At 38.0% G+C, this 25,109-nt stretch overlaps 1 protein-coding gene across 9 annotated transcripts in view; it reads left to right on the plus strand.

The window, feature by feature from the left end:
* Window positions 1-53: 53 nt before the first annotated feature.
* TRIM37 (tripartite motif containing 37) overlaps window positions 54-25,109 on the plus strand; it is a 147,339-nt gene continuing 122,283 nt past the window's right edge. For 4 of the 9 annotated variants that reach the window (XM_042966056.1, XM_015539556.2, XM_042966057.1 and 1 more), the window contains exons 1-6: window positions 56-500; window positions 2,209-2,310; window positions 12,134-12,174; window positions 15,625-15,741; window positions 18,924-19,011; window positions 21,905-22,027. In XM_042966056.1, the coding sequence (XP_042821990.1) occupies window positions 480-500; window positions 2,209-2,310; window positions 12,134-12,174; window positions 15,625-15,741; window positions 18,924-19,011; window positions 21,905-22,027 (492 nt within the window). In that variant the 5' untranslated portion in view covers window positions 56-479. Of the gene's footprint in view, window positions 501-2,208; window positions 2,311-12,133; window positions 12,175-15,624; window positions 15,742-18,923; window positions 19,012-21,904; window positions 22,028-25,109 lie in introns of all 9 variants that reach the window. The other 5 variants (XM_042966055.1, XM_042966054.1, XM_042966053.1 and 2 more) reach the window with 3 other exon arrangements.

Here is a 25,109-nt window from a genome sequence, read left to right on the forward strand (position 1 = left end):
CCCGGCTCCCCTAACGCTGCGTTCTGCGCGCATGCGCACCGCGCCTTTCCTCTTCGCCGCTCCTTCAGCTGCCCTGGTTACCGTTGGTGTTTGCGAATTCCCTGCAGCACCTTCTTTGCTGGAGACCAGCGCCGCCGGGCTCTAGCAGCAGTTCGATACGCGCGCGCCCGCGTCACGTGGTGCGAGGCTCCCTCGCGGTTGCTGGCGGGCGGCTTAGCGGTGAGGAAGCAGCTGCGGCCACCGCTCGCCCTCCCACTGCGCCCTAGGGCGGGTGCGCGGATAAATATGGCGAAGTGGGGGTAGCTGGCGCCGAACCCGACGCGATGGGGCGAGCAGGTGGGGCGGTCGTCGGAGCCTCCTGAGCCACACGCCGGCGTGGTTTTCGTCGGCGATTTGACCTGGTGACCTCGGGCCGGCGCCCAATAGGTCAGACCACGGACTCCGCGGGTCGCCGAGGGCCCCGCCGAGAGTCGGAGGCAATGGATGAACAGAGCGTAGAGGTGAGGGGGGTTGAGAAGGGTGGTGGTTACTCTCCCTCCGCTACCCCCTGAGCCTTCTTTATTTGGGGCGCCCTGCCCTAGCCCTCCCTGTAGTAGAGCACCCCCACTCCGCCGCTGCGGGTGTAGTGAAGGCTGGCCCAGTGCGAAGGACGCCGTGCTAGGTCCGCAGCTCTTCGGGTGCCTTGTCAGGTGGTGGTATCCTGCCGTTTTCTGGGTGTCTTGGCACGGTACTCATTCTCAGAGGGTTTTTGCAAACTACAGTCTGGGAAGAGCAAAACTGCAAATTCATTAGATAGACGTGCCGTGCACTCGCTACCTGTTCTTGGGAGTTCAAGTGCAGATCCAAAACTCTCTCCAACTGGAATTATTCCTCCCCGACCCGTACATTTTGCAGACTTCTGCCCTTCCTAAATTGAATGAGGATATACTTTTATTATCCTATTTGTAGTTTTCTGGAACAACCTATTCTTTTATATTTGGCTCTTCTGAGCTGTGATTCCAAATGGTTGAGATATTTACTTAAAGGCCAGTAACATTAAAAAAAAAAGATTGCTTATTGGACCTAATTATTTAACAGTTGTCGAATTTTGAACTTTCCATTACCTTGGTCCTTAGTAAGTTGCAACTGTATTACAGGCACTCCAGTTGAAAGTAGTTCACCCAATGGTCTTATTGTCCACCCTCCCCTCCCCCAGCGTCTGCATCTCACAGGTTCTTTCTGGTTCTGCAGAGTCATGATTGGACTAATGAATAATTTTCTCCTTAGTTCCTCCTGCGAAAGTGTTATAAAGGTTTTGTAACGTTTTCTTGGTTTGGGAGCGTTTAATTCTCCTGGGATGGAGTAAATAAATGTGAGTACGGTAAAAATAAAATATACAATAAGTTGGTTTTCATTATATCTGCTTTCTTGTTAGTTACTTCCTAAAATGATTTATCTGAGGCTTGCAAACTATCGTTTCTTCTATTTATTCTTCTTTTTTTCTTTTCAAAGCCTTCATGGGGCGACCACTAAAATTTTCCATAGGAACAAAATCTCAGGCTCCAATAAAAAGCTAGTTGGTTGGAGTATCAGGGCAAATTCAGATTTCTGGATTCTGAATTAGTTTCTTTCCTGATCAGAGTACACTCTGTTAGTATATGTATCTTTTTTAAAGGTTTTTTTTTTTTTTTTTAAATTTTAAAAGCAGTCCATCCCCTTGGGGAAATTGCAGAAAAAGTTAATATAGTTCATTCAGTCAGTCCATCTTTTTTTTTTTTTTTTTTTTTTTAGGTGTTCTGCATCATAATAAGGCTATTTTTTTCTATATCCTCAAATCAAGAAGTTTCTAGTGACTGTCATAATCTGTGTTAACTGTCCTAATTTTTCTTATTAACTGTCATAATTTAATATTTTGAAATTTGGGTTATAGCCATATTCTTGTGATTACAATTTATGCTTCAGTGATAATATTTGTGCATAAGTGTGTTTGCATTTCATGTTCTTTCCTTAGAATAGAGCCACTGTGAAGCTTAGGAAAGAAAAAGCACTTTTTCCAGATGTTCTGAGGTACACTGGGCCTTGACTAACCAAGTACTGATAAGACTTATTAAAACAGGTTATATCAGCCCAAAATTAATGTCAATGTTGAGTGAGTTGTTTTAAGCATGCTTTTTACTTTTGATTCAGTAGTCTAAATCTGGTGTACCTTACATTTTTTATTATTTTCAGAGCATTGCGGAGGTTTTCAGATGTTTCATTTGTATGGAGAAGTTGCGGGATGCACGCCTGTGTCCTCATTGCTCTAAGCTTTGTTGTTTTAGCTGTATCAGGGTAAGTTGCATTTCTTTCTACATGCCCTTAGTGTATATACGATGTGTTGTAAAAATCAACCATATTCTTTTAAAGTTAGTTTTTTAAATGTTTATTTATTTTTGAGAAAGAGAGAGCATGAGCAGGGGAGAGGCAGAGAGAAAGGGAGACACAGAATCTCTAGTAGGCTTCAGGCTCTGAGCTGCCAGCAGAGCCCGATGTGGGGCTTGAACCCATGAACCATGACATCATGACCTGAGCTGGAGTAGGATGCTCAGCTGATTGAAGCACCCCAAAATCGACCATATTTTTTATCTTTCCTTTTTTTTTTAAGTTTATTCATTGTGAGATAGAGAGTGAAAGAGAATCCTAAACAGGCTCCGTGCTATTAGTGTGAAACCTGGTGTGGGGCTTGAACCCATGAACCTGTGAGATCATGACCTGAGCTGAAACCAAGAGTCGGACACTTTAACCAACTGAGCTATCCAGACACCCCAGTTTCGTTATCTTTTTAAATTTTACATTTTGTCTCCTTTTAAAAAATGTTTTAAATGAATGTTCCTTAATAGGGAGACCATCATCATATATTACTTAGTACTGTGGAGGTGAGATAACTACCATGAAATGTCTAGAAATCAAAACCCACTATAATTTTAATATATTTATTAAATCATTGCACATTTAACAAGTACTGGTAAAGTGGTTGCCTGCATTGCGTTTGGGGTTGAAGACTTCTTTTTTTTTTTTTTTTTTTTTTAAATTTTTTTAACGTTTATTTATTTTTGAGACAGAGAGAGACAGAGCATGAACAGGGGAGGGGCAGAGAGAGGGAGACACAGAATCTGAAACAGGCTCCAGGCTCTGAGCCATCAGCCCAGAGCCGGACGCGGGGCTCAAACTCACGGACCGCGAGATCGTGACCTGAGCTGAAGTCGGACGCTTAACCGACTGAGCCACCCAGGCGCCCCTGGGGTTGAAGACTTCTAAGATAAATGATGGAGTGCTTGCCCTGAAGGAGCTTAAATCTAAGTGACATAATGGGCTCCGTTTATACTGAAGAATGTATGTATAGTGTCATAAAGAGGCACTAACAAAGTGCTGTGAGACTCAGAGTTTATACTGTTGGATGGGTAGGATGGAGAAAAAGCTAATAATGGGTTCAGAGGCTTAGATTAAAGTCGTATAATCTTACAGGTACAAGAGACTTTAGAGATTAATATAGTCCGTTGGCTTTAAAAGGAATGTAGGTGAACCCCTCAAAGAACATTATGAGGAAGCCTAAGATGTGAAGCAGAAGAACTTCTTTTTTATGTGGAGGGATTCAGTAGTACATCTGCAAATCATAGTTAAAAACTGCCCTGCCCACATTACTCGCAGTAGATTTTGTCTTTTACTGGGAAAATCAAAGCCATCTAACATGCTCTTCACCTCAAAATTTCTCTGTGGTTCCTTATTTCTGCCTTAGGAAGATAAATAAACCTTTGTCGAGAGTAATGGTTGTAACACTTAAATCACTTGCTTCCGGTCACACAGCTAACAAATAATAGAGCTGGATTTGAATCCAGGAAGTCTGGCTTTAGAGCCTGTGTTCTTTGCTTCTACACCATGTGGAGAAGACCAAGGTTATATATCATGCTAGTTCTTCCATTCATAAGCTGAGAAACTCAATTTTTCCTAGTCTTGTTTCTTCAGCTATAGAATGAGGTAACAAGATTTGCCTCACAGGATGGTTGTGGCATTAAATGAGATAAGCTAAAAAGCAATTTAGAAACTGTAAAGTACTGTTCCATTGTAAGGTGTTAATATTTTATTGTTAAAATAGCAATTAATAAATTTGGCATTATTTTTTATAAATGGTGAAACAGAAGCTGTGGAAACTAGGTAATTAGCCTGTATCACTCTCTCAAAATTAAGAAGAAGTGGGAAAATTTCATCTACCTTGGGAAATTTGATTTATTCTTGCAGGTTTAACTATCATTTCTCAGTGTATGGCTTTTAAATCTATTCCTTTGGCCTTGACTTTCCAGCACCTTGAGCTTTGTTCCCGATCAAATTCTGTTTTTTTAAACTGATTCTTTTTGACTTCTTTTTGTTCTGTTCTGCCAGTCATTCAAACTTGAAACCTTTTACACCAATGATATTTTTTAGGTTTATTTAGAGAGAGCACATGTGCATAAATGAGTGGGGAAGGGACAGAGCAAGAGGGAGAGGCTCCCAAGCATGCTTTGCACTGTCAGTGAGAACCCGATGCAGGGCTTGATATCCTGAATCATAAGATCATGACCTCTGACCTGACATCCAAAGTCTAAGGCTTAACCAACTGATCCCTGGCACCAGTAATTTTTAAGTCCTGTCAGTTATTATCTTCTGCTTTCACTTAGATCTGTCCTACTTTTCCATTCCATTATCATTCTAGCAGAGAAATATATACCTTTATTACCTCATGCTTAGATAATTTTATCTTTTTTTATTAAGAATTTTTTTAATTGTTTATTCTTGAGAGAGAGAGACAGAGAGAGAGAGAGAGAGAGAGAGAGAGAGAGAGTGGGGGATGGGCAGAGAATGGGAGACACAGAATCTGGAGCAGGCTCCAGGTTCTGAGCTGTCAGCACAGAGCTGGAGGTGGGCTCAAACTCGCAGACTGTGAGATCATGACCTGGGCCAAAGTTGGTTGCTTAACTGAGCCACCCAGGTGCTCCAACCGTTTTTTTTTTTTTTCTTTCCCCAGAGAGAGAGAGAGTGCGCGCGCGCGCGCGCGAGAGAGAGAGAGAGAGAGAGAGCGCGCGTGAGTGAGCTTGCAAGTGAGCAGGGGAGGGGCAAAGAGGAGAAAGAGAGAATCCCAAGTAGGCTCTCCGTTCAGTGCGGAACCCGACGTGGGAATTGATCCCAGGACCCTGAGATCATGACCTGAGCCGAAATCAAGAGTTGGATGCTCAACTGACTGAGCCACCCAGACACCCCTAGTTAGCTTTTTTTTTTTTTTTAATTTTTTTTAATGTTTATTTATTTTTGAGACAGACAGAGACAGAATGTGAGTGGGTTAGGGGCAGAGAGAGAGGGAGACACAGAAGCAGGCTCCAGGCTCTGAGCTGTCAGCACAGAGCCCGACGTGGGGCCCGAACTCACAAGCTGTGAGATCATGACCTGAGCTGAAGTCGGACGCTCAACTGACTAAGCCACCCAGGCGCCCCACCCCTAGTTAGCTTTTAACTGATCTATCTTGAGTCTTTTTTAAAGTTTATATATTTATTTTGAGAGCTAGAGTGTGTTTGCTAGCTGGGGAGGGGCATAGGGAGGAGAGAGAGAGAATCCCATGTAAGATCCTCATTGACAGCGTGGAGCCCTAGGTGGGGCTCGATCTCATGAACCATGAGATCATGACCTGAGCTGAAACCAAGAGTTGGATGCTTAACTGACTGAGCTACCCAGGCACTCCAAGTCTTTTCTTATCTGTGGTTCATTTTATATCCTGCTGCCATATTGATGTTTTCCAGAAATGTCATTTTTTTTTCCTTATCAGAAACCTCAGATTCATTGCCTTAATTCCTTAGAATATTATCTTTATATTCAGACCACTTGGACAATCTGGTTCTATTCTTTGTTTCTTTCTTTTTTTTTAGTGTTTTATTCATTTGTGAGAGTCAGAGAGTGAGTGGGGGAAGTGCAGAGAGAGAGAAGGAGATACAGAATTCAAAGCAGGCTCCAGGCTCTGAGCTGTTAGCACAGAGCCTGATGTGGGGCTTGAACTCACTAACTGTGAGATCATGACCTGAGCTGAAGCCAGACGTTTAACCAACTGAGCCACCCAGGCACCCCTCTATTCTTTCTTTCTAAAGCTGTCTTGGTTCCTGAATGTACCATTCATGTGTTTATTCATTCAACAAATACTAATTACACATCTACTTGGAGTTAAGCATCGACTTCCCAGGGAGTTGACTTATTTACTACTTGGGATATGGACAAAAAGGTAAATAGACATATGTTAGATACCAGAAAGCGCTATGAAGAAAATGAAACTGAATAAGGTATAGAGTGGGGACTTTGCGGAGGGTATGAGCAGGTTGTTAGTTATTTTAGATAGTCCGTGAAGGTCTCTGAGAAGTGATATTTGAGCCAAGACCAGAATGAAATGTGGTAGTGATGTGAGTATCTACAGGAAGAAAGTCCCAGGCAGAGAAATCAGAAGGAGCAAAGCCCCTGAGAGAAAGAACAAAGAAGCCAGTGTGGCTGGAGCAAAGAGAGAAAGAGGGAAAGGAGATGAATTTGGAGATGGAGCTTAGGGCCTTGGTAAAGACCTTGGCTTTTATTTTAACTGTAATGGTAGCCATTGAAAGCTTTTGAATGATAACGCAGTAATTTTTAAAAACTCACTTTTGCTGCTATGTAGAAAGTGGATTATAGGCACCATAGGTGGGAGAGGAAGTGAGGAGACCAATTTGGTTTAGACTCGAATGGTAACAGTGGAGGTGGTGAAAAATAGGGCAGTTCTGGATATGTTTTGAAGGTAGAGCCAATGGATTTACTTATAGATGGGACATGAGAATTTTATACAACATTTAGATGAATGGTTTTCTATTCTGAGATAGAAGAAATTTGGGGAGGAAGAGTTGGGTAGGCTATAGATGTACAAGTTTTGTTTTTAAATATGTCAAGTTTAAGATTTTATACATCTAACTGGAGAGGTTGGCAGTTGGAAATATGAATCTGGAGTTGAGGAAGGGGATGTTAGTGATACCGAATTATTAGCATATGGATAGTATTTTAGGCGTTTGATGAGGTCACCAGATTACCTGATAGGGAAAAGACTTTTTGGTTTGAACTCTGGGTCACTCAACATTTAGAGGTCAGGAGGAGGAGGAGGATTAAGCAGGAGATAACAAGAAGGAGCCGTGAGTAAGGCATCACAGAATTCAAGTGAAAAACATGTTTCAAAGAGGAGTAGGTTAACTGTGTCTTGTATTTCTGGTTCGGGATTTAACCATTGGATTTGAGAATGTGTAGGACATTGGTAACCTTGATGAGTAGTTTTAGTGGAATAATGAAGACAAAATCTTGATGTTTGGGAGAGGGAGGCAAATAAGACAGCAAGTGTAAAAACTCTAAAAATTTTGATGTAAAGGGGAAAAAAAAGGAGTGGGTTGAAAAGGTTTATATCTCATTGAAAGTGAACCAGTAGAGAAAGATTAATTAATGATGCTGGGGAGAGGGGATAATTACAGGAGCAAAGTCCTTGAGACCTGGGCATTCCACCCAACCAAATTGTATTATTGTTTATTTGGATGCCTCTCCCTTCTCTTCCATCCCATCTCTGTTCATTTGACCATGGAAATTTAATTATCCATGACAGGCCAGATGCTTGTGTCACTGAATAAAACAGACTAAGGTCCAGACCCATGAATAGACTTGTCCAAAGTTATCTAGTGGTTTGGGACAGACCAAAACTGGACTCACTCCCAGGCCAGCACTCTACCTATGACTCTCTTGTGCTTCTATACGCATATACCAAAAAGTGGGAACGTTGGCTGTATTTTCAGGCCAGGTCTCTTTCATTCTTCCAGTTACTCTCAGTTGATTCTCCATCATTACCTGTTCTTATTTTTGTATTTTCACCCATTTTTTTGCCCCAGTCTTTTTCATCAAGTAGTTTTGGTTTTGTTTTTGACTCCTTGATTTTCAGCATTGGTAGCATTTTATGATTTCCTGTAGATATTGACTTTGTTTTCTTTTTAATATTGGAGTTTTTAAAAATTAGATATAATTGACATACAGTAAGCTGCACATATTTAAAGTGTATAGTGTGGTAAGTTTGATAAATGTATATACTTGAGAAACCATCACTACAAGATAGTGAACATACTTATAATCCTCCAAAGTTTCTTTGTACCTCTTGGTAATCCTTCCCTCCACTTGTCTTATTCCTAGGAAACCACTGATCTGCTTTCTGTCACTGTAGATAAGTTTGCATTTTTTGGACTTTTATAGAAATGGAATCTTATGATATGTTCTCTCATGTGTCCAGCTTTTTTCACTCAACAAAATTATTATTATTTTTTTTTTAAAATTTTTTTTTAACATTTATTTATTTTTGAGACAGAGAGAGATAGAGCATGAAGGGGGGAGGGTCAGAAAGAGAGGGAGACACAGAATCTGAAACAGGCTCCAGGCTCTGAGCAGTCAGCACAGAGCCCGACGCGGGGCTCGAAGTCACATACCGCGAGATCGTGACCTGAGCCGAAGTCGGACGCTTAACCGACTGAGCCACCCAGGCGCCCCTCAACAAAATTATTTAGAGATGTATCTATGTTGTGTGGATCAATAGTATTCCTTTTTATTGCCAAGTGGTAGCATCCCATTGTATGCATATGCCATAATATGTTTATCCATTCACCTGTTGATGGACATAACTGTGTCTACTTTTTGGTATTTACATAGAAAACTGCTATGAACATTTATATACAAGTATTTGAATGGGCTTAAACTTTCTTTTCTCTTAGGTAAGTAAATAGGAATGGAAGAGCTAGATCACATGGTAGATGTATATCTAACTTTAACAAATTGTACACTGTTTTCTAAAATAATATCATTTTAAATTCTTACCAGCAATGTGTGAGAGTTCTAATTCTTCCACATTAATGCCCACACTTGGTACGTTCAGTCTTGAATTTTAGCCATTCTCATAGATATGGAGCAGTACCTTAACATTTTCCTTTAAGATCAGGATAAAGATAGAGATGCCTACTTTCCTTACGTTTATCCATTACCCTTTTCCCCAGTCCCGGTAACCACTATTCTTTCTGTCTCTGAACTAAGTACTTCATATAAATGTAATCATATAACATTTGTCTTTATATATTTAAAGTTTTATTCCTTTTTTTTTAAATTTCTTTTTTGTGTTTATTTGTTTATTTTGAGAGAGAGAGAGACAGAGCACGAGCAGGGGAGGGACAGAGAGAGAGGGAGAGAGAATCCCAAGCAGGCTCTGTCCAGTCAGCTCAGAGCCCGACACAGGGCCTAGTATCACAAATGGCGAGATCATGACCTGAGCTGAAATCAGTAGTAGGACAGTTAACTGATGGAGCCACTCAGGTGCCCTTCCGTTTGAATTTTAGAATGGGTTTTTCTACTTCTGTAAAAAGTACCATTGTGGTTTTGATAAGAATTACATTGATACTGTAGATTGCTTTGGGTGGTATTGGGATTTTAACAGTATTAAATCTTCCAATACATGAACATGGGATGTCTGTTTATTTAGGACTTTCTTTCAGTGGTGTTTTGTAGTTTTCCATGTATAAATCTTCCAACTCCTTGGTTAAGTTTATTCCTAGGTATTTTACTTTTTTCTTTGATGTTGTAGATGTATTTTCTTAATTTCCTCTTTGAATTCTTCATTGCTAGCATATAGAAATGTGTTTTTTGTGTGTGTGGGTTGATATTGTATTCTGCAACTTTGGTGAATTTGTTCATTTTGTTCATTAATATTAACAGTTTTTTGTGGAACTTTTAGGGTTTCCTACATACAAGATTATGTTATTGCAAACAATTAATTTTACTACTTTTCCAGTTGGGATGCTTTTGTATTTTTTTTCCTTGCTTAAATTGCTCTCGGTGAAATTTTTAGTATTGTGTTGGATAGAAGTGGTGAAAATGGGCATCTTTGTCTTTTTCCTGATCTTAAAGAAAAAGTTTTCAGTGTTTCACCATTGAATATGATGTTCACTCTGGATCTTTTATGTATGGACTTTATCAAATTGAGGAAGTTCTCTTTTGTTCCTTTTTCTTGAGTGTTTTTATCATGAAAGAATATTAGATTTTGTCAGAGACCTTTTATGCATCAGTTGAGATGATCATGTGGGTTTTTTCCTTCATTTTATTAATGTGATGTGTTGTTATATTGAATGAACTATCTCAGCATTCCAGGTAGTAAATCCCACTTGGTCATGCTGTATAGTCTTTTTAATATATTGTTGAATTCGATTTGCTGGGCTCTTGTTGAGAATTTCCCTAGTCCAGTCTTGCAGAGTTAGGTATGTTGATTCTCTTGTTACCTGTGAGGAAACTTGAGCTCAGTCACATGTCTGGTGTCTTGTAGTCAGTAAGTGCTAGAGCTAGGAGTCAGACTCAGGTCTGAATACTGTCTAAAGCCGTGATTCTTCCATTTTAATGGAGAGAAATTCTTAAATTGAATGTGGGGAATTGCTCTACTATAATTTTTGTTTTCTTTAATTCTTCTTGTGCATTAATATTGTATTGCTCGTTCTTACCTTTGGTTTTGGTTTGGGAGAAATATTGTTTTTCCCAAAGTATTAAAATTACCATATTTATTTTGTGATTAAGTTAGATTATAGAATACAAGGTAAAAATGCCATAAATATTCAGAGATGGGAAAGATTACTAGCTTGTTATAGTTAGGAAAGTTTTATGGACCTAATTACTGGACATTCCCATGGGACAGCACATGGTGGGGGGGACATACTAGCAAATACACAAATATACCAAGCGTGGTGTATAGTGTAGCAATAAGCCTGTTTTGACTGGAACGGAGAGACATATTTAAAAATATGGACTGGTCACTCCCTGTCATGGTCCCAACCTTTAGAGAGCTTATAGTCTGGCAGGGCAGAGGAGACCGATAAATAAGTCAGTGTAATAAAGTATTATAAGCACAATAAAGGAAGAAGTACAGGTTGCTGTGGTAGTCTGTAGAGAGTCAGGGCAAGCTTTCTGGAGGAAGTGACATAAACTGAAATCTAAAGAATGAGTAGGAATGATATAGTTGAAGAATATCCTGGGTAGAGAGAGGAAATAAATATACCTAAAGCCTTAACCTTGTTGGGTTCCCTAGAGTGAGGTAGAAGGTAAGGCAAGAGAGGTGTGGGCTGAAACCAGCCCTAGAAGAGTGCTGTGGATTTAGCAGAGCATTGTTTGAGAGGAAGAAACCTGACCCAAATCTTACTTTTGCTGAGGGACCAAAGAAATAATCTTCAAGGTTATTAAGAATAGAGGAATCCTTTTGTGTCTGTTTTCTTTTTCTTCCAGCTTTATATTGTTTGCTGTGAAGTACCTTTGTCCTTATTATCTCTTACCTTTTGTTGTCCTTTAAGGTTTCCTTGGGAATTTCATTTCTGAGTTAATTATTTGACTTTAAAAAGCTTAACCATGATCCTATTGTTTTTGGAAAGGTATTCAAATAATCTTCTCATCTCCTTTGTATATGGTGTAAAACTACTCCCTATCCAGTAATAATTAAAACAATTAACTCAATAGAATTTGAAGTTTAGTGGAGATACTCTCTTATAAAAGCTTTTTATAATTACATTACTGGACTGTAGAGCTCTTAAGATGTAAAGTTCTGTTGTATTGCTTATTCATATTTTAGGTCTAATGTATATATCCAAAATTCATAATCCATACTCAAAATTAGCTTTTCAGAAAGGAATTTAGTAGTACCTTAGACTTTCTCAGGGATTTTATGAGAGATTAGATGGAAGTAAATTGTCACTGTGGTTTATTTTCAGGGGTGGTGGTTACTGTATTATTATTGATTTTGTGAAGATTATCAACATCTTCCTTGGGATAATCACATATTCTTAAGATCACTTTCTTTCCTATGAGAGAAAAGCTTCTTAACTGTTTTGGAATTAGTTCTGTCCCTTTGAAAATTTGTCCCCATCATAATGATAATGAGAGGGAGATAGTAGATTGAATGCTATTTCTGTACGTATCTCTGTAATTAATACAAGCACTAGAGAGTTAAACTCATTAAATTTTGTATTTAAGTATTCAATATGTACAAATTAAAGTAATAATTTTTCTATAATCAAAATCTAATTTTTTGCCTCCTTAGCGCTGGCTGACAGAGCAGAGAGCTCAATGTCCTCATTGCCGGTAAGTGTTTTGCTATGATTATTTGTGAATTTGGAAAATAGCAAGGTGATGGGATTAAAGTGTGCCTTAATATTCAGAGTTTTTTTGCATTCTGTCACATTTCTCCTTTTTGTAAATACAGTTGAAAAGAAAATAAGCAATGTGTCTAGATAAATGCAAACTAATTTATCTGACTTAGAATTATGTAGAGTGAGTGCAGGGGCACCTGAGTGACTCGGTTGGTTAGGTGTCTGACTTTGGCTCAGGTCACGATCTCATGGTTCGTGGGTTCAAGCCCCACATCAGGCTCTGTGCTGACAACTTGGAGCCTAGAGCCTGCTTCAGATTCTGTGTCTCCCTCTCTGACTCTCCCCTGCTCGAACTCTGTCTCTCTCTCTCTCTCTCAAAAATAAATAAACATTAAAAAAATAAAATAAAATTAAAATTATGTAGAGTGCATTAAGTACGTTATTTACCATCTTTTATTTTTATTTTTTTAAAGTTCTTATTCATTTTTGAGAGAGAGAGAGAGCCAGAGAGTGTGAGTAAGCTGGGGAGGGGCAGAGAGAGAGGGAAACACAGAATCTAAAGCAGGCTCCAGGCTCAGAGCTGTTAGCACAGAGCCTGATGCCAGGCTCAAACTCACGAACGGTGAGATCGTGACCCGAGCCGAAGCCAGATGCCCAACCGACTGAGCCACCCAGGTGCCCCTGTTTACCATCTTTTAGAGAAGCATTGTTTAACTTCTTGATTTTTATAATTAAAATACAACTGAAAAGTTCTCCAACTTTCTAATTAATACAGATAAATAAAATAAAAAGACTTCTATTTCTGATACTCCCTGCCTAATCTTTTCATTAAATAACACTTTGAAAAGAAATGGTTAGATTTTATTATGTATTCTAGACATTTTTCTAAGAGTATACTGATATGTATACATTTTTCTCAAAATACCCAAATGTGATATAATTCTATTTTGGGTTTTTTTTTTTTTTCATGTAAAATATGGTGGGACCTTCCTTGAAGATATGTACATATATATCATTTTTTTAAAAAGTGTGAATAATCCACTGTATGACCGTATGTTGATTTATTTAATATGCTTATATTCAGACACATTTAATTTCCACTCTTGTTTTTTTCATATAATTGTGCCAGATTACATTGAAAGAAAGGTTTTTACCATTTACCGTTCCTAATAATAGATATAAAAGTGCCTTTTCCTCTGCCAATACTGGTTATCAATCTATCATTTTTTTTTTTGTCATTCCATTCAATGAAAAATAGTATCTCATTTTTAATATGCTTTTTTATTTTTTAAAGTTTATTTATTTATTTTGAGAGCAAGAGTTTGTGTGTGAGCTGGGGAGGGGCAGAGAGGAGAGAGAATCCTAAGCAGGCTCTGCACTATCAGTGCAGAGTCTGATGGGGGCTTGAACCCATGAACCATGAGATCATGACCTGAGCCAAAACCAAGAGTCAGATGCTTAATTGAATGAGCCACCCAGGGGCCCAATTAACTATGCTTTTCTAAAAAATGATTGAAACTGAACATCTTTTGAGGCATATTTAGTTATATTTGTTTTGCTTAAACTACTTCATCTCATTTGTTGTCCATTTTCATCATATATTGTTTACTTTTTTTATATTAACTTTTAAGAAAGCCAGCACTATCAAACAAACTTTCTGTAATGATGGAAATGTTCTGTAACTTTGCTGTTTAATTCCACTGGGTACAGTTCAACAGTGGCAGTTCAACACTTGAAATATATCTAGTTTGACTATATAATTAAATTTTATTTATTTTTTTAATAAATTGTTTTTTAATATTTATTTTATTTTTGAGAGAGAGAGACAGAGCACAAGCAGGGGAGGGACACAGAGAGAGGGAGACACAGAATCCGAAGCAGGCTCCAGGCTGAGCTGTCAGCACAGAGCCCAATGTGGGGCTCAAACCCATGAACTAACTGTAAGACCATGACCTGAGCTGAGGTTGGTTGCTTAACCGAATGAGCACCTGGGAAACAGGAGCCCCATGAAATTTTATTCTTATTTAATTTTAATTAAATTTTAGGGGTGCCTGGGTGGCTTAGTCAGTTGAGCGTTGACTCTTGGTTTCAGCTCAGGTTATGGTTTCATGGTTGTGAGATTGAGCCCCGTGTCGGGCTCTGTGTGTTGAGCGTGGAGCCTGCTTGGGATTCTCTCTCCCTCCCTTTCTGCCCTTCCCTTGCTTGTGCATGCTTGCAGTCTCTCAAAAAAATAAAAAAACTTAAAAAAATAATTAAAATTTTAAATAGTCACTTGTGACTAGTGGCTGTCATTTTGGATAGTACAACTTTAAGGTATTGAGAATTCAATCTGTAATTGGAATTTTTTTTGTAAATGACATTAATGTAAAAATAAGTTGCAAACCATACTTCTCATTCAGTCTGTTATTATTTTAATAGTAATATGGTATGAATATGTTGTGAGCTCTGTTTTGAGTATGTTTTTATTTGATAATTTTTTTTTGCAACTGTCTTCCTTCCCTTTGTATGTTGTAGTTCATGCATGTTGTAGCATATGTTAGAGTTTCATTCCTTTTTTTAAATTTTTAAAATTTTTAATGTTTATTTATTTATTTTTTAATGTTTTTACTTATTTTTGAGACAGAGAGAGACAGAGCATGAGCAGGGGAGGGGCAGAGAGAGAGGGAGACACAGAATCTGAAGTAGGCTCCAGGCTCTGAGCTGTCAGCACAGAGCCCGACGCGGGGCTTGAACTCACGGACTGTGAGATCATGACCTGAGCTGAAGTCGGATGCTTAACCAACTGAGCCACCCAGGCGCCCCCTTTTAATGTTTATTTTTTAGAGAGAGAGATACAGAGTGTGAGCAGGGGAAAGGCAGAGAGAGAGGGAGAGACAGAATCTGAAGCAGGCTCCAGGTTCCGAGCTGTCAGCACAGAGCTTGATGCGGGGCTCAAACTCATGAAATGTGAGATCATGACCTGAGCCAAAGTCGGATGCTTAACCCACTGAGCCACCCAGGAGCCTCAGAGTTTCATTCCTTTTTAAGGCTGATTATTACTGCATCATATGTATGTATCACATTCCATCTATTCATTAATCTGGTAATGGACATTTGGATTGCTTCCACTTTGGGGCTAAGGTAACTAATGCTGCTATGGTCATGGGTGTTCATCTTTTCAAGACCTGCCTTCAGTTTTTTTTGATATATACCCAGAAGTGGTATTGCTGGATTATATGGTAATTCTGTTTTTTAATATTTTGAGGTATAGTTGGCCGATAAAATTGTAAGACATTTAAAGTGTACCTTGTGATGATTTGATATGTGTGTGTATGTATTGTGAAAGGATTCTCCCCATTGATAGCACTTTCATCATCTCACATATTTACCTTTGGAATGTGTTTATGTTAGAAAATAATCTGAAATTCCTGAATTGGAGTATATGTACATATTTTTTCTCCAGTGCTCCACTCCAGCTACGAGAACTAGTAAACTGTCGTTGGGCAGAAGAAGTAACCCAGCAGCTTGATACTCTTCAACTCTGCAGTCTCACCAAACATGAAGAAAATGAAAAGGACAAGTATGCCCTCAACTTGTGTTTGAGTATTTCATAGATGTTGATAGGTGTTATTTTAATGACACTATTGAAAATTTTTTTCGTTTTATAGGTGAACACTTAAGTATTTTTCTCTTGGCATTGTATCAGTATCACTATTTTGAAAGACCCTTCTAACTCTTGATTGGGCTTCTTTTATTAGAGCCTCTGATAAAAGGAGTGGAACTGCTAGTGTTTGCTAAATCTCTCTTCTTTGTTCTTGATGTCAGCTGGCCCCTCTTCCCCTTGGTCTGCTGAAGATGCATATAGGCCATTGATAAAGAATTGTTCTGATAAATTTCCTTTATTATAAAAGCTATGTTAAATTTGGTACTATGGAAATATGCTAAATGAGCTTACAGATATTATCTAATATGCCATTTTTTTATACTTTCATTAATTTCTTTTTGGTGTTCAGATTACTTACAAATGAGAAAATGTAGACGCATTTAGGTATTTTCTCTAAGCTCAGTGTACTCCATTAGTGAGAAGCTTTTTCTTTTTTTTTTTAATGTGTATTTATTTTTGAGAGAGCAAGCATGAGCAAAGGAAGGGCAGAGAGAAAGGGGGGGACAGAGGTTCAGAAGCAGCCTTTGTGCTGACAGCAGAGAGCCCAGTGCAAGGCTCAAACTCAAAACCTGCTAAGATCATGACCTGAGCCGAAGTCGGATGCTAAACCGACTGAGCTACCCAGGGGCCCCAGTGAGAATCTTTTTAAGAAATGCAACAGTATGTCTCTTTTATAGGCAACAGAAACTTAAAAAAAATTTTTGTTATTGTAGTAAAATACACTTATATAAAATATAAAATTTACTGTTGTAATTATTTTTAAGCATACAGTTCCATAGTGTTTAATATATTCACATTGTACAACCAGTCTCCAGAACTTTTTCATCTTGGAAATCTGAAACTCTCCACCCATCAAACAATAATTCCCCATTCTTCTACCAGCCCTGGTAACCATCATTTCACTTTGTTTCTTTGAGTTTGACTACTCTGGATTACTCATGTTAGCAAAATTATGCAGTATTTGTCTTTTTGCTACTACCATCCTTGACTTTGCATAATGTAGCATATGTCAGAATTTCATTCCTTTTTAAGTCTGATTAATTTTCCACCATGTATTTGTATCACATTTTGTATATCTGTTCATGTGTTGGATATTTGGGTTGCTTTCACTTTTGGGCTGTTGTGAACAATGCTCATAATGTGTTCATCTTTTCTAAACCTTGCCTTCAAGTTTTGTTTGTTTGTTTGTTTGTTTGTTTGTTTGTTTGTTTTAAGGATTTTTAAGTAATCTCTACACCCAATGTGAGGCTTGTACTCACAACTCTGAGATCAAGAGTTGCATGCTGGGTGTGCCTGGGTGACTCAGTAGGTTAAGCATCCATCTCGGCTCAGGTCATGATCTCACAGTTTGTAAGTTCTAGCCCTGCATCAGGCTCTGTGCTGACAGTTCGGAGCCTGCTTCAGATTCTGTGTCTCCCCCTCTCTGCCCCTCCCCTGCTAGTGCTCTGTCTCTCTGTCTCTCTCTCTAAAAAATAAATAAACCTAAGAGTTGCATGCTGTATTGACTTAGCCAGCCAGGCACCCCTTTTTTGGATATATACTTGGCAGTGGTATTGTTAGATTATGTGGAATTTTGTTTTTAATACATTGAGGAACCTCCATAGTGTTTTCCATGGCAGCTGTACCATCTTATATTCCTACCAACAATATACAGGATTCCAATTTCTCCACATCCTTCCCAAAACTTGTTTTGTTTTTTAATAATAGCCATCTTAATGAGTATGAAGAAATATCTTGTTGTTTTGATTTGCATTTATCTGATGATTAGGATGTTGAACATCTTTTTATATGCTTGTTGGTTACTTGTATATCTGTGGAGAAAAGTGTCTGTTAAAGTCCTTTGCCCATATTTTAATCAGGTGTTTTTGTTTTTGTTTTTGCTTTTGTTTTTTACTGTTGAGTTGTAGTAGTTCTTTATGTATTTTGGGTATTAACTCCTTTATTAGGTACAGGATTTCCAAATATAGTCTCCTATTCCATAGATTGGCCTTTCACTCTGTTTCTTGTATCCTTTGATGTACAGAAGTTTTAAATTTTGATGTAGTCTAATTTATTTATTTTTTACCTCTGTTGCATGTGCTTTTGGTGTCATATTTAAGAAATAATTTCCAAATCCAATATTGTGGATTCTCCTTTATGTTTTCCTTTATGAAGCTTTTCCTTAATGTTTTCTTATAAGAGTTACATAGTTTTAGGTCTTATGTTTAGGTCTTTGATCTACTTTGATTTAAATTTTGCATATGATATAAGCTAAAGGTGTTTGTCTGCTAGGGTTGCCATAACAGAATACCACAGGTTGGCTTACATAACAGAAATTTATTTTCTAATGGTTTTGGAGGCTGAAAGTTTAAGGTCAATGTATTATCAAGGTTGTTTCTGGTGAAGCCTTTCTCTTTGACTTGGATAAGGCTCCTCCTCACATACTCCTGGTGTCTTTCTCTTCTTGTATAGACAGCAGTTTTGTGGGGTGAGGGTTCTCCCCTTATGACCTCATTTGACCTTCATCACCTCCTTAAAGGCCATATCTCCAAATACATTTACATTAGGCCTCCAAAAGGAATTTGGGGAGGATGAAGTTCAGTTCGCAACCAGGTCCAAATTCATGTTTTGCATGTGGATATACAACTTAAGGGGAAACTCATTTTTTAAAATTGAGCTGTTCATTTCTCATGAGAATATGGCATTACGTTATACAATTGCGTGTGTCTTGATTATTTTTAGCATTGGCCACATGTGGGACACGCATACATGTTTGGGTAGGTATAGACTCACAATGTGATTTGCCCAAAATGTGAACTTATCTTCTACAGTGATGCTAGGAAATGATGTTGTATTTATACTTTATTTAGAAATTAGTCTGCATTTTTCATATGATTTTAAAGTCTTTATCAATTAATGAAAACAGTACTTAAAATTTGCGTCCACATGTGATTCTTTAGCTTAATTTATGAAAGCTGTGGAATGTATTTTATATTGTTTGCTGAGATATTGTTTAAAATTGATTGACCTGTTTCCCAAATGTAGGAATTTGTTGAGGTAATTATGTTTTAGTTTTAATTTATTTAATTTAAATGGTATTTTCTTTTCATAACATATAGATGTGAAAATCACCATGAAAAACTTAGTGTATTTTGCTGGACTTGTAAGAAGTGTATCTGCCATCAGTGTGCACTTTGGGGAGGAATGGTGAGTAGAACAAATTTAGCACATTACTTTTAGTTAGAGACTAGAAAGCACTGAAATACTTGTTTGATTTAGATAGAAAATAATATTTTACTCTTGTTTATAAAGTTGAAAATTAAATATGTCTGATTTTAGCAGAAGGTATCATACCACAGACTTCTTTTGTGGGAGATGTTGATGTGGGATGTTTACCTCTTACATAAATATATATTTTAATGGAAAACCTATAAAATTTGGGGCACCTGGGTGACCCAGTCAGTTGAGTGTCCGACTTCGGCACAGGTCATGATCTCATGGCTTGTGAGTTCGAGCCCCTGCGTTGGGTTCCATGCTGACAGCTCAGAGCCTGGAGCCTAGTTCAGATTCTGTCTCCTCCTCTCTCTGCCCCTCCCCCGCTTGCCCCATGTCTGTGACTGTCTGTCTCTCTCTTTCTCTCTCAAATACAAAGAAACATTTAAAAAAATGTATAAAATTTATATTCATTAGCAAATCTTTTATTGTAGGATCAAGGTCTTATCTTTGATTAAAGGTCAGTTGATCTGATGTCCTGGCCACAACTTCCAATTTTGGTTTCTTTAAAATGGAACAATAACTTGGGGCGCCTGGGTGGATCAGTTGGTTGAGCGTCCGACTTCGGCTCCGGTCATGATCTTGCGGTTTGTGAGTTTGAGCCCCGCGTCAGGCTCTGTGCTGACAGCTCAGAGCCTGGAGCCTGCTTCCGATTCTGTGTTCCCCTTTCTCTCTGCCCCACTCCTGCTTGTGCTCTGTCCCTGTCTTTCAAAAATGAATAAACATTAAAGAAAATTAAAAAAAAAAAAAAATGGAACAATAACTTTAGGTATTTGTGAAACAATACGAATGCAAACATCTGGATCTTATAATTTTTTTTCTTTTCCAATCTAATTCAAAAGTAGTTTTTTAAGGTATTGTACCTTTTATCAAGTCTAAAACATTCAAGTTAGTTTTCCTGGAAATAGCTTTTATTTCATAGTTGTCTTATTGTCTGATTAATATTTAATTAAAAGTGTACTTATAGGTACAATTAATGTAAATAGGCTTGAAAATTAAAACAGTAGGTTATTGGGGCTCTGGGGTGGCTCAGTCAGTTTGGCGACCGACTTCGACTCAGGTCATGATCTTGCAATTTGTGAGTTCAAGCCCTATGTCAGGCTCTGTGCTGATAGCTCGGAGCCTGGAGCCTGCTTTGGATTCTGTGTCTCCCACTCTTCCTCGTGCTCGGTCTCTGTCTCTCAAAAATGTTAAAAAAAAGAAAACGATAGATTCTTGGTGGGGAGAGTTAGTTACAGTAGGAGTAGAAAGTTGTTAGACAACTAGACATATCTGTCAGCAATGAGAATTGATCACTCTTTGGGCATTAGCATATTTTAGGGAGAGAATGACAGGCAACTTGGTTGAGTAGAGCTCAATATAGAATTTTCTGTTAGGATTTGAATAATGTGTTTCTAATTTGAGGAATAGAAAAATTGAATTCTTACAATTTAGTTCTTAAATGCATGGGTTTGGTAAGAAGCAATGGAAACATTCTTTTCTATACTTTAAGTGGACATGCAAAAATCTACATCTTTTTTTCTTAGAGACTATGTTTAGGTGCTTTGGTTGGATAAGACAATGCTAGTGAGGACTTTTCCATTAATAGGTAGTTTCTTACAATATAAATTCAAGTTCTATATATTAAGAGAGTTATAAGTTATAGTACTAAAATTGGACAGAAAATTGGTTTTAGGGGGCACCTGGGTGGCTCAGTTGGTTAAGTGTCCGACTTCGGCTCAAGTCGTGATCTTGCCGTTCATGAGTTTGAGATCTGTATCTGAGCTGTCAGCACAGAGCTGACCTGCTTTGAATTCTGTGTCTCCCCCTCTCTATCTGCCCCTCTCCTGCTCGCACTCTGTCCCTCTCTCTAAAAAATAAACATTAAAAAAAAAGAAACTTGGTTGTTAGCCCTCAAAAATTATTTGAATACAAATGGATTAATGAGTCTTCTGTCTCTACAGTAATTCTTTGTGGCGTAAGGAATGAGTGTATTGCTTTGCTAACAGTGTCCTTTCAGTGTCTTACTAATTCAGTTGTGCTAGAGACTGGCGGTTTAGTGATAAACAATATAGATATCAAACAGTTCTGTATATTTAATCGTCGTAATAGGTATTAGGGATATTTATGCAGTGCTGATAACTGTGAATAACTTTGGGACCTGACCCTGTAAGACTGAGCTAAGCTCCCAAGGATGAGTAGTAATTAAAAGGTGAAGAGTTTGGGGAGGGAAGATGAAGGAAAATTGTTTTTGAGTAAGAAGGAGTTACTTTTCCAAAGGCCTACTGGAAAGAACTTTGAGAACTTGAAAAGGCTAGTGCTGATGAAGAAGAAAGTGGCAAATAAAGTTGTGTCAGGTGGTTGGAACCATGGTTAAAGATTTTGGTTCTTTTTAATGAGTAAAGATTTCTAGATAAATGTAAACATCTTGCTACAGTTCTTTAAAAAAATTTTTTTTTAATGTTTATTTTTGAGAGAGAGAGTGCGCAAGCAGAGGAGGGGCAGAGAGAGATGGAGACACAGAATCTGAAGCTCGCTCTAGGCTTTGACTGTCAGCACAGAGCCCTACGTAGGGCTTGAACTCATGGACAGTGAGATCATGACCTGCGCCAAAGTTGGATGCTTGACTGACTGAGCCACCCAAGCCACCCCTATGCTACAATCTTTAAGGATTTCCTATATGGGCCGAGTGATTTTAAGGAAGCTCTGGTTGATTTTAACAAAGTAAAGACAGCCAAAAAAGTAAACTACTAACCAGTTTATTAGCATCCATAGAGTGTTAATAAAGAAATGTAAATGAATAAGGTAAAAGAAAATGTTCTAAAATTATTCTTATTACTTCAAATAGCATGGTGGACATACCTTTAAACCTTTGGCAGAAATTTATGAGCAGCATGTTACTAAAGTGAATGAAGAAGTAGCCAAACTTCGTCGGCGTCTCATGGAACTGATCAGCTTAGTTCAAGAAGTGGTAAGACTACTACTGAAAGATCATTATCCGTTTTATAGTTTATCGTATATAATATATATGTTTTTGCAGTACAAATCAATTATATTGAAATTGATACTTGAAAATTTGATAAAGTATATTTATAGTCAGTTTTACCAACTTCAAACAGCTAAGGAATTTGCATCTAAACCCCTGGCCTGTTCCACAGTCGGAGCCAGAGAATTGCCTTATGCAGAAATAAAGAATCAATGAATGAGTTAAATAAGCCTGTTTGATACAGAGTCAATAATTGACTCCTAAACAATCAATACTGACTTTTAAAAAGTCATTAAGTCATTCATTCTTTGGACTCCCAGGTTTCGGGAGAGTTTCTGCTACCAATAAATGAACTGTTTCTGATGTCTTGAATTAGAACTCTGCAGAATTGAAAGAGTAATATTTAACACTACTCTTTAGATACCTTATGGGTCAAACAGCTTTGGTAAGCTATTTACCATTTGAAATATTATTTGGGGAAATGTGTTAAGTTTCAAACATTTAAGTACTGAATGTACTTTTGAAATATATTTTGTTTAATGTTGCTAGAAGGCCAGTTGTAACTAGTGAGTTTTACAGACCATTCCTAACTTAAGATATCTTTGTTTTACCCTTTCAGGAATGAAGATTCAAACCATTGTTTATAGTAGTGTTTCTGAGTTGTGTGTATGCTACCTACAAAGTAGTTTTGGAATATAAACAAGTTGAAAGACTTCTCTTTGGACTTCATCTAACTACCTTTCTTTTCTTTTCTCTTGGCAACATTATTTGGTTGTTAGGGAGGGTGTTCTAGGTTGATTTTCTTATTGTTTGTATTTATAATAACAGTAAGTATAGGAAAGATTGCTTTTTTAATTTTGGTAGCATCCTATTGTGAAATCTACAATGTACTCTGGAGTCTTTGAAAATTCTATTTTTTTTCCTCTGTTCTGAAAAAAATTAAAAACTATGTAAACTGGAATAGATATGTTTTCTTTTTATGTGTATTTTTTAGAGACAGAGTGAGAGAGCACGCGCTCACGTGCACACAAGTTGGGGAGGGGCAGAGAGAGGGAGAGAGGATGAAAAGCAGGCTCTGTGCTGACAGCAGAGAGCTCGATGCAGGGCTCAAACTCATGAACTGCGAGATCATGACCTGAGCCGAAGTTGGACACTTGACCAATGGAGCCACCCAGGCGCCGGAAGAATAGATAATGGTTTTTGAGTTTTTATTTGTTCTAGGGTTTTGCATGATGTGAACCTGGTATTAGTATATATTTTTATTTTTGTATAGTGATTTTCTATCAGAGATATGATTGGGGCTTTGAGTATGTATGTATTTTGTATATGGTACCTGAACCATTTATTTTTTAAGATTTTATTTTACTTTTAACTAATCTCTATACCCAGCTGGGGCTCAAACTCACCACCCAGGGATCAAGAGTTTCACACTCCACTGACTGAGCCAGCCAGACTCCCCAAACAATTTTTTTGTAATTGTCTTACGCTGTTAAAATAGCATGTACTTTATTATGTTTTGTTTATTTTTAAGAATATCATTCCTGATTTGGTTCAGTGCACAGTTTTTTAAAACAGTGAGTTTCCTGATATGTAAACAATTAAAAAGTATTATTGGCTTGGGGCACCTGGGTGGCTCAGTTGGTTGAGCCTCTGATTCTTGATTTTAGCTCAGATCATGATCTCACAGTTCATGTGATCGAGCCTTGTGTCAGTCTCTGCACTGACAGCAAGGGGCCTGCTTTGGATTCTCTCTCCCTCTTCCGCTCACGTTATCTCCCACCGCCCCCCAAATAAGTAAACATTTTTTTTCTTCCAGTATGACCTTTATTAGGTAATGCTGATATTTTGATACTTTATTAGGTAATGCTGAGATTTTTATCCCTATTTAATACACTCCTTAATTTTTTTATTTTTATGTATTTATTTAATTTTATTTTTTAATTTAAATCCAAGGTAGTTAACATACAGTGTAATAATGATTTTAGGAATAGAATTTAGTGATTCATCACTAAATGTACATGTAATATCCAGTGCTCATCCCAACAAGTGCTCTCAATGCCCATCGCCCATGTAGCCCTTCCCCCCACCCAACTCCTTGCCAGCCACCCTCTGTTCTCTGTATTTAAGAGTCTCTTATTGTTTGTCTCCCTCTTTGTTTTTATCTTATTTTTCTTCACTTTCCCTTTTTTGTTTCTTAAATTGCACATATGAGTGAAATCATATGGTATTTGTCTTTCTCTGACTGACTTATTTTGCTTAGCATAATACCCTCCATTTCCACCCATGTTGTTGCAAATGGCAAGATTTCATTCTTTTTCATCATTGAGCAATATTCCATTGTTATATATATGTGTGTATATACACACATACACCACATCTTCTTTATCCATCCATCAGTCTGTGGACATTTAGGCTCTTTCCATACTTTGGCTGTTGTTGATAGCGCTGCTATAAACATTGGGGTGCATGTGTCCCTTCAAATCAGCATTTTTTATCCTCTGGATAAATACCTAGTAGTGCAACTCCTGGGTTGTAGGGTAGTTCTATTTTTAATTTTTTGAGGAACGTCCATACTGTTTTCCAGAGTGGCTGCACCAGTTTGCATTCCCAACAGTGCAAAAGGGTTCCCCTTTCTCCACATCCTCGCCAACATCTTTGTTGCCTGAATTGTTCATTTTAGCCACTCTGACCAGTGTGAGGTGGTATCTCATTGTGGTTATGATTTGTATTTCCCTGATGGTACGTGATGTTGAACATCTTTTCATGTGTCTGTTAGCCATCTGGATGTTAGCCACTTATTTGGAAAAGTGTCTATTCATGTCTTTTGCCCATTTCTTCAGTAGATTATTTGTTTTTTGGGTATTGAGTTCTTCATGGGTTTTGGATACTCTTTATCAGATGTGTCATTTGCAAATATCTTCTCCCATTTTGTAGGCTGCCTTTTAGTTTTTTTGGTTGTTTCCTTCACCGTGCAGAAGCTTTTTATCTTGATGAAGCCCAATAGTTCACTTTTGCTTTTGTTTCCCTTGATTCTAAAGATGTGACTAGTAAGAAGTTGCTATGGCCA

Source organism: Panthera tigris, chromosome E1 (genome assembly GCF_018350195.1).
Source record: "Panthera tigris isolate Pti1 chromosome E1, P.tigris_Pti1_mat1.1, whole genome shotgun sequence".
NCBI lineage: Eukaryota > Metazoa > Chordata > Mammalia > Carnivora > Felidae > Panthera > Panthera tigris.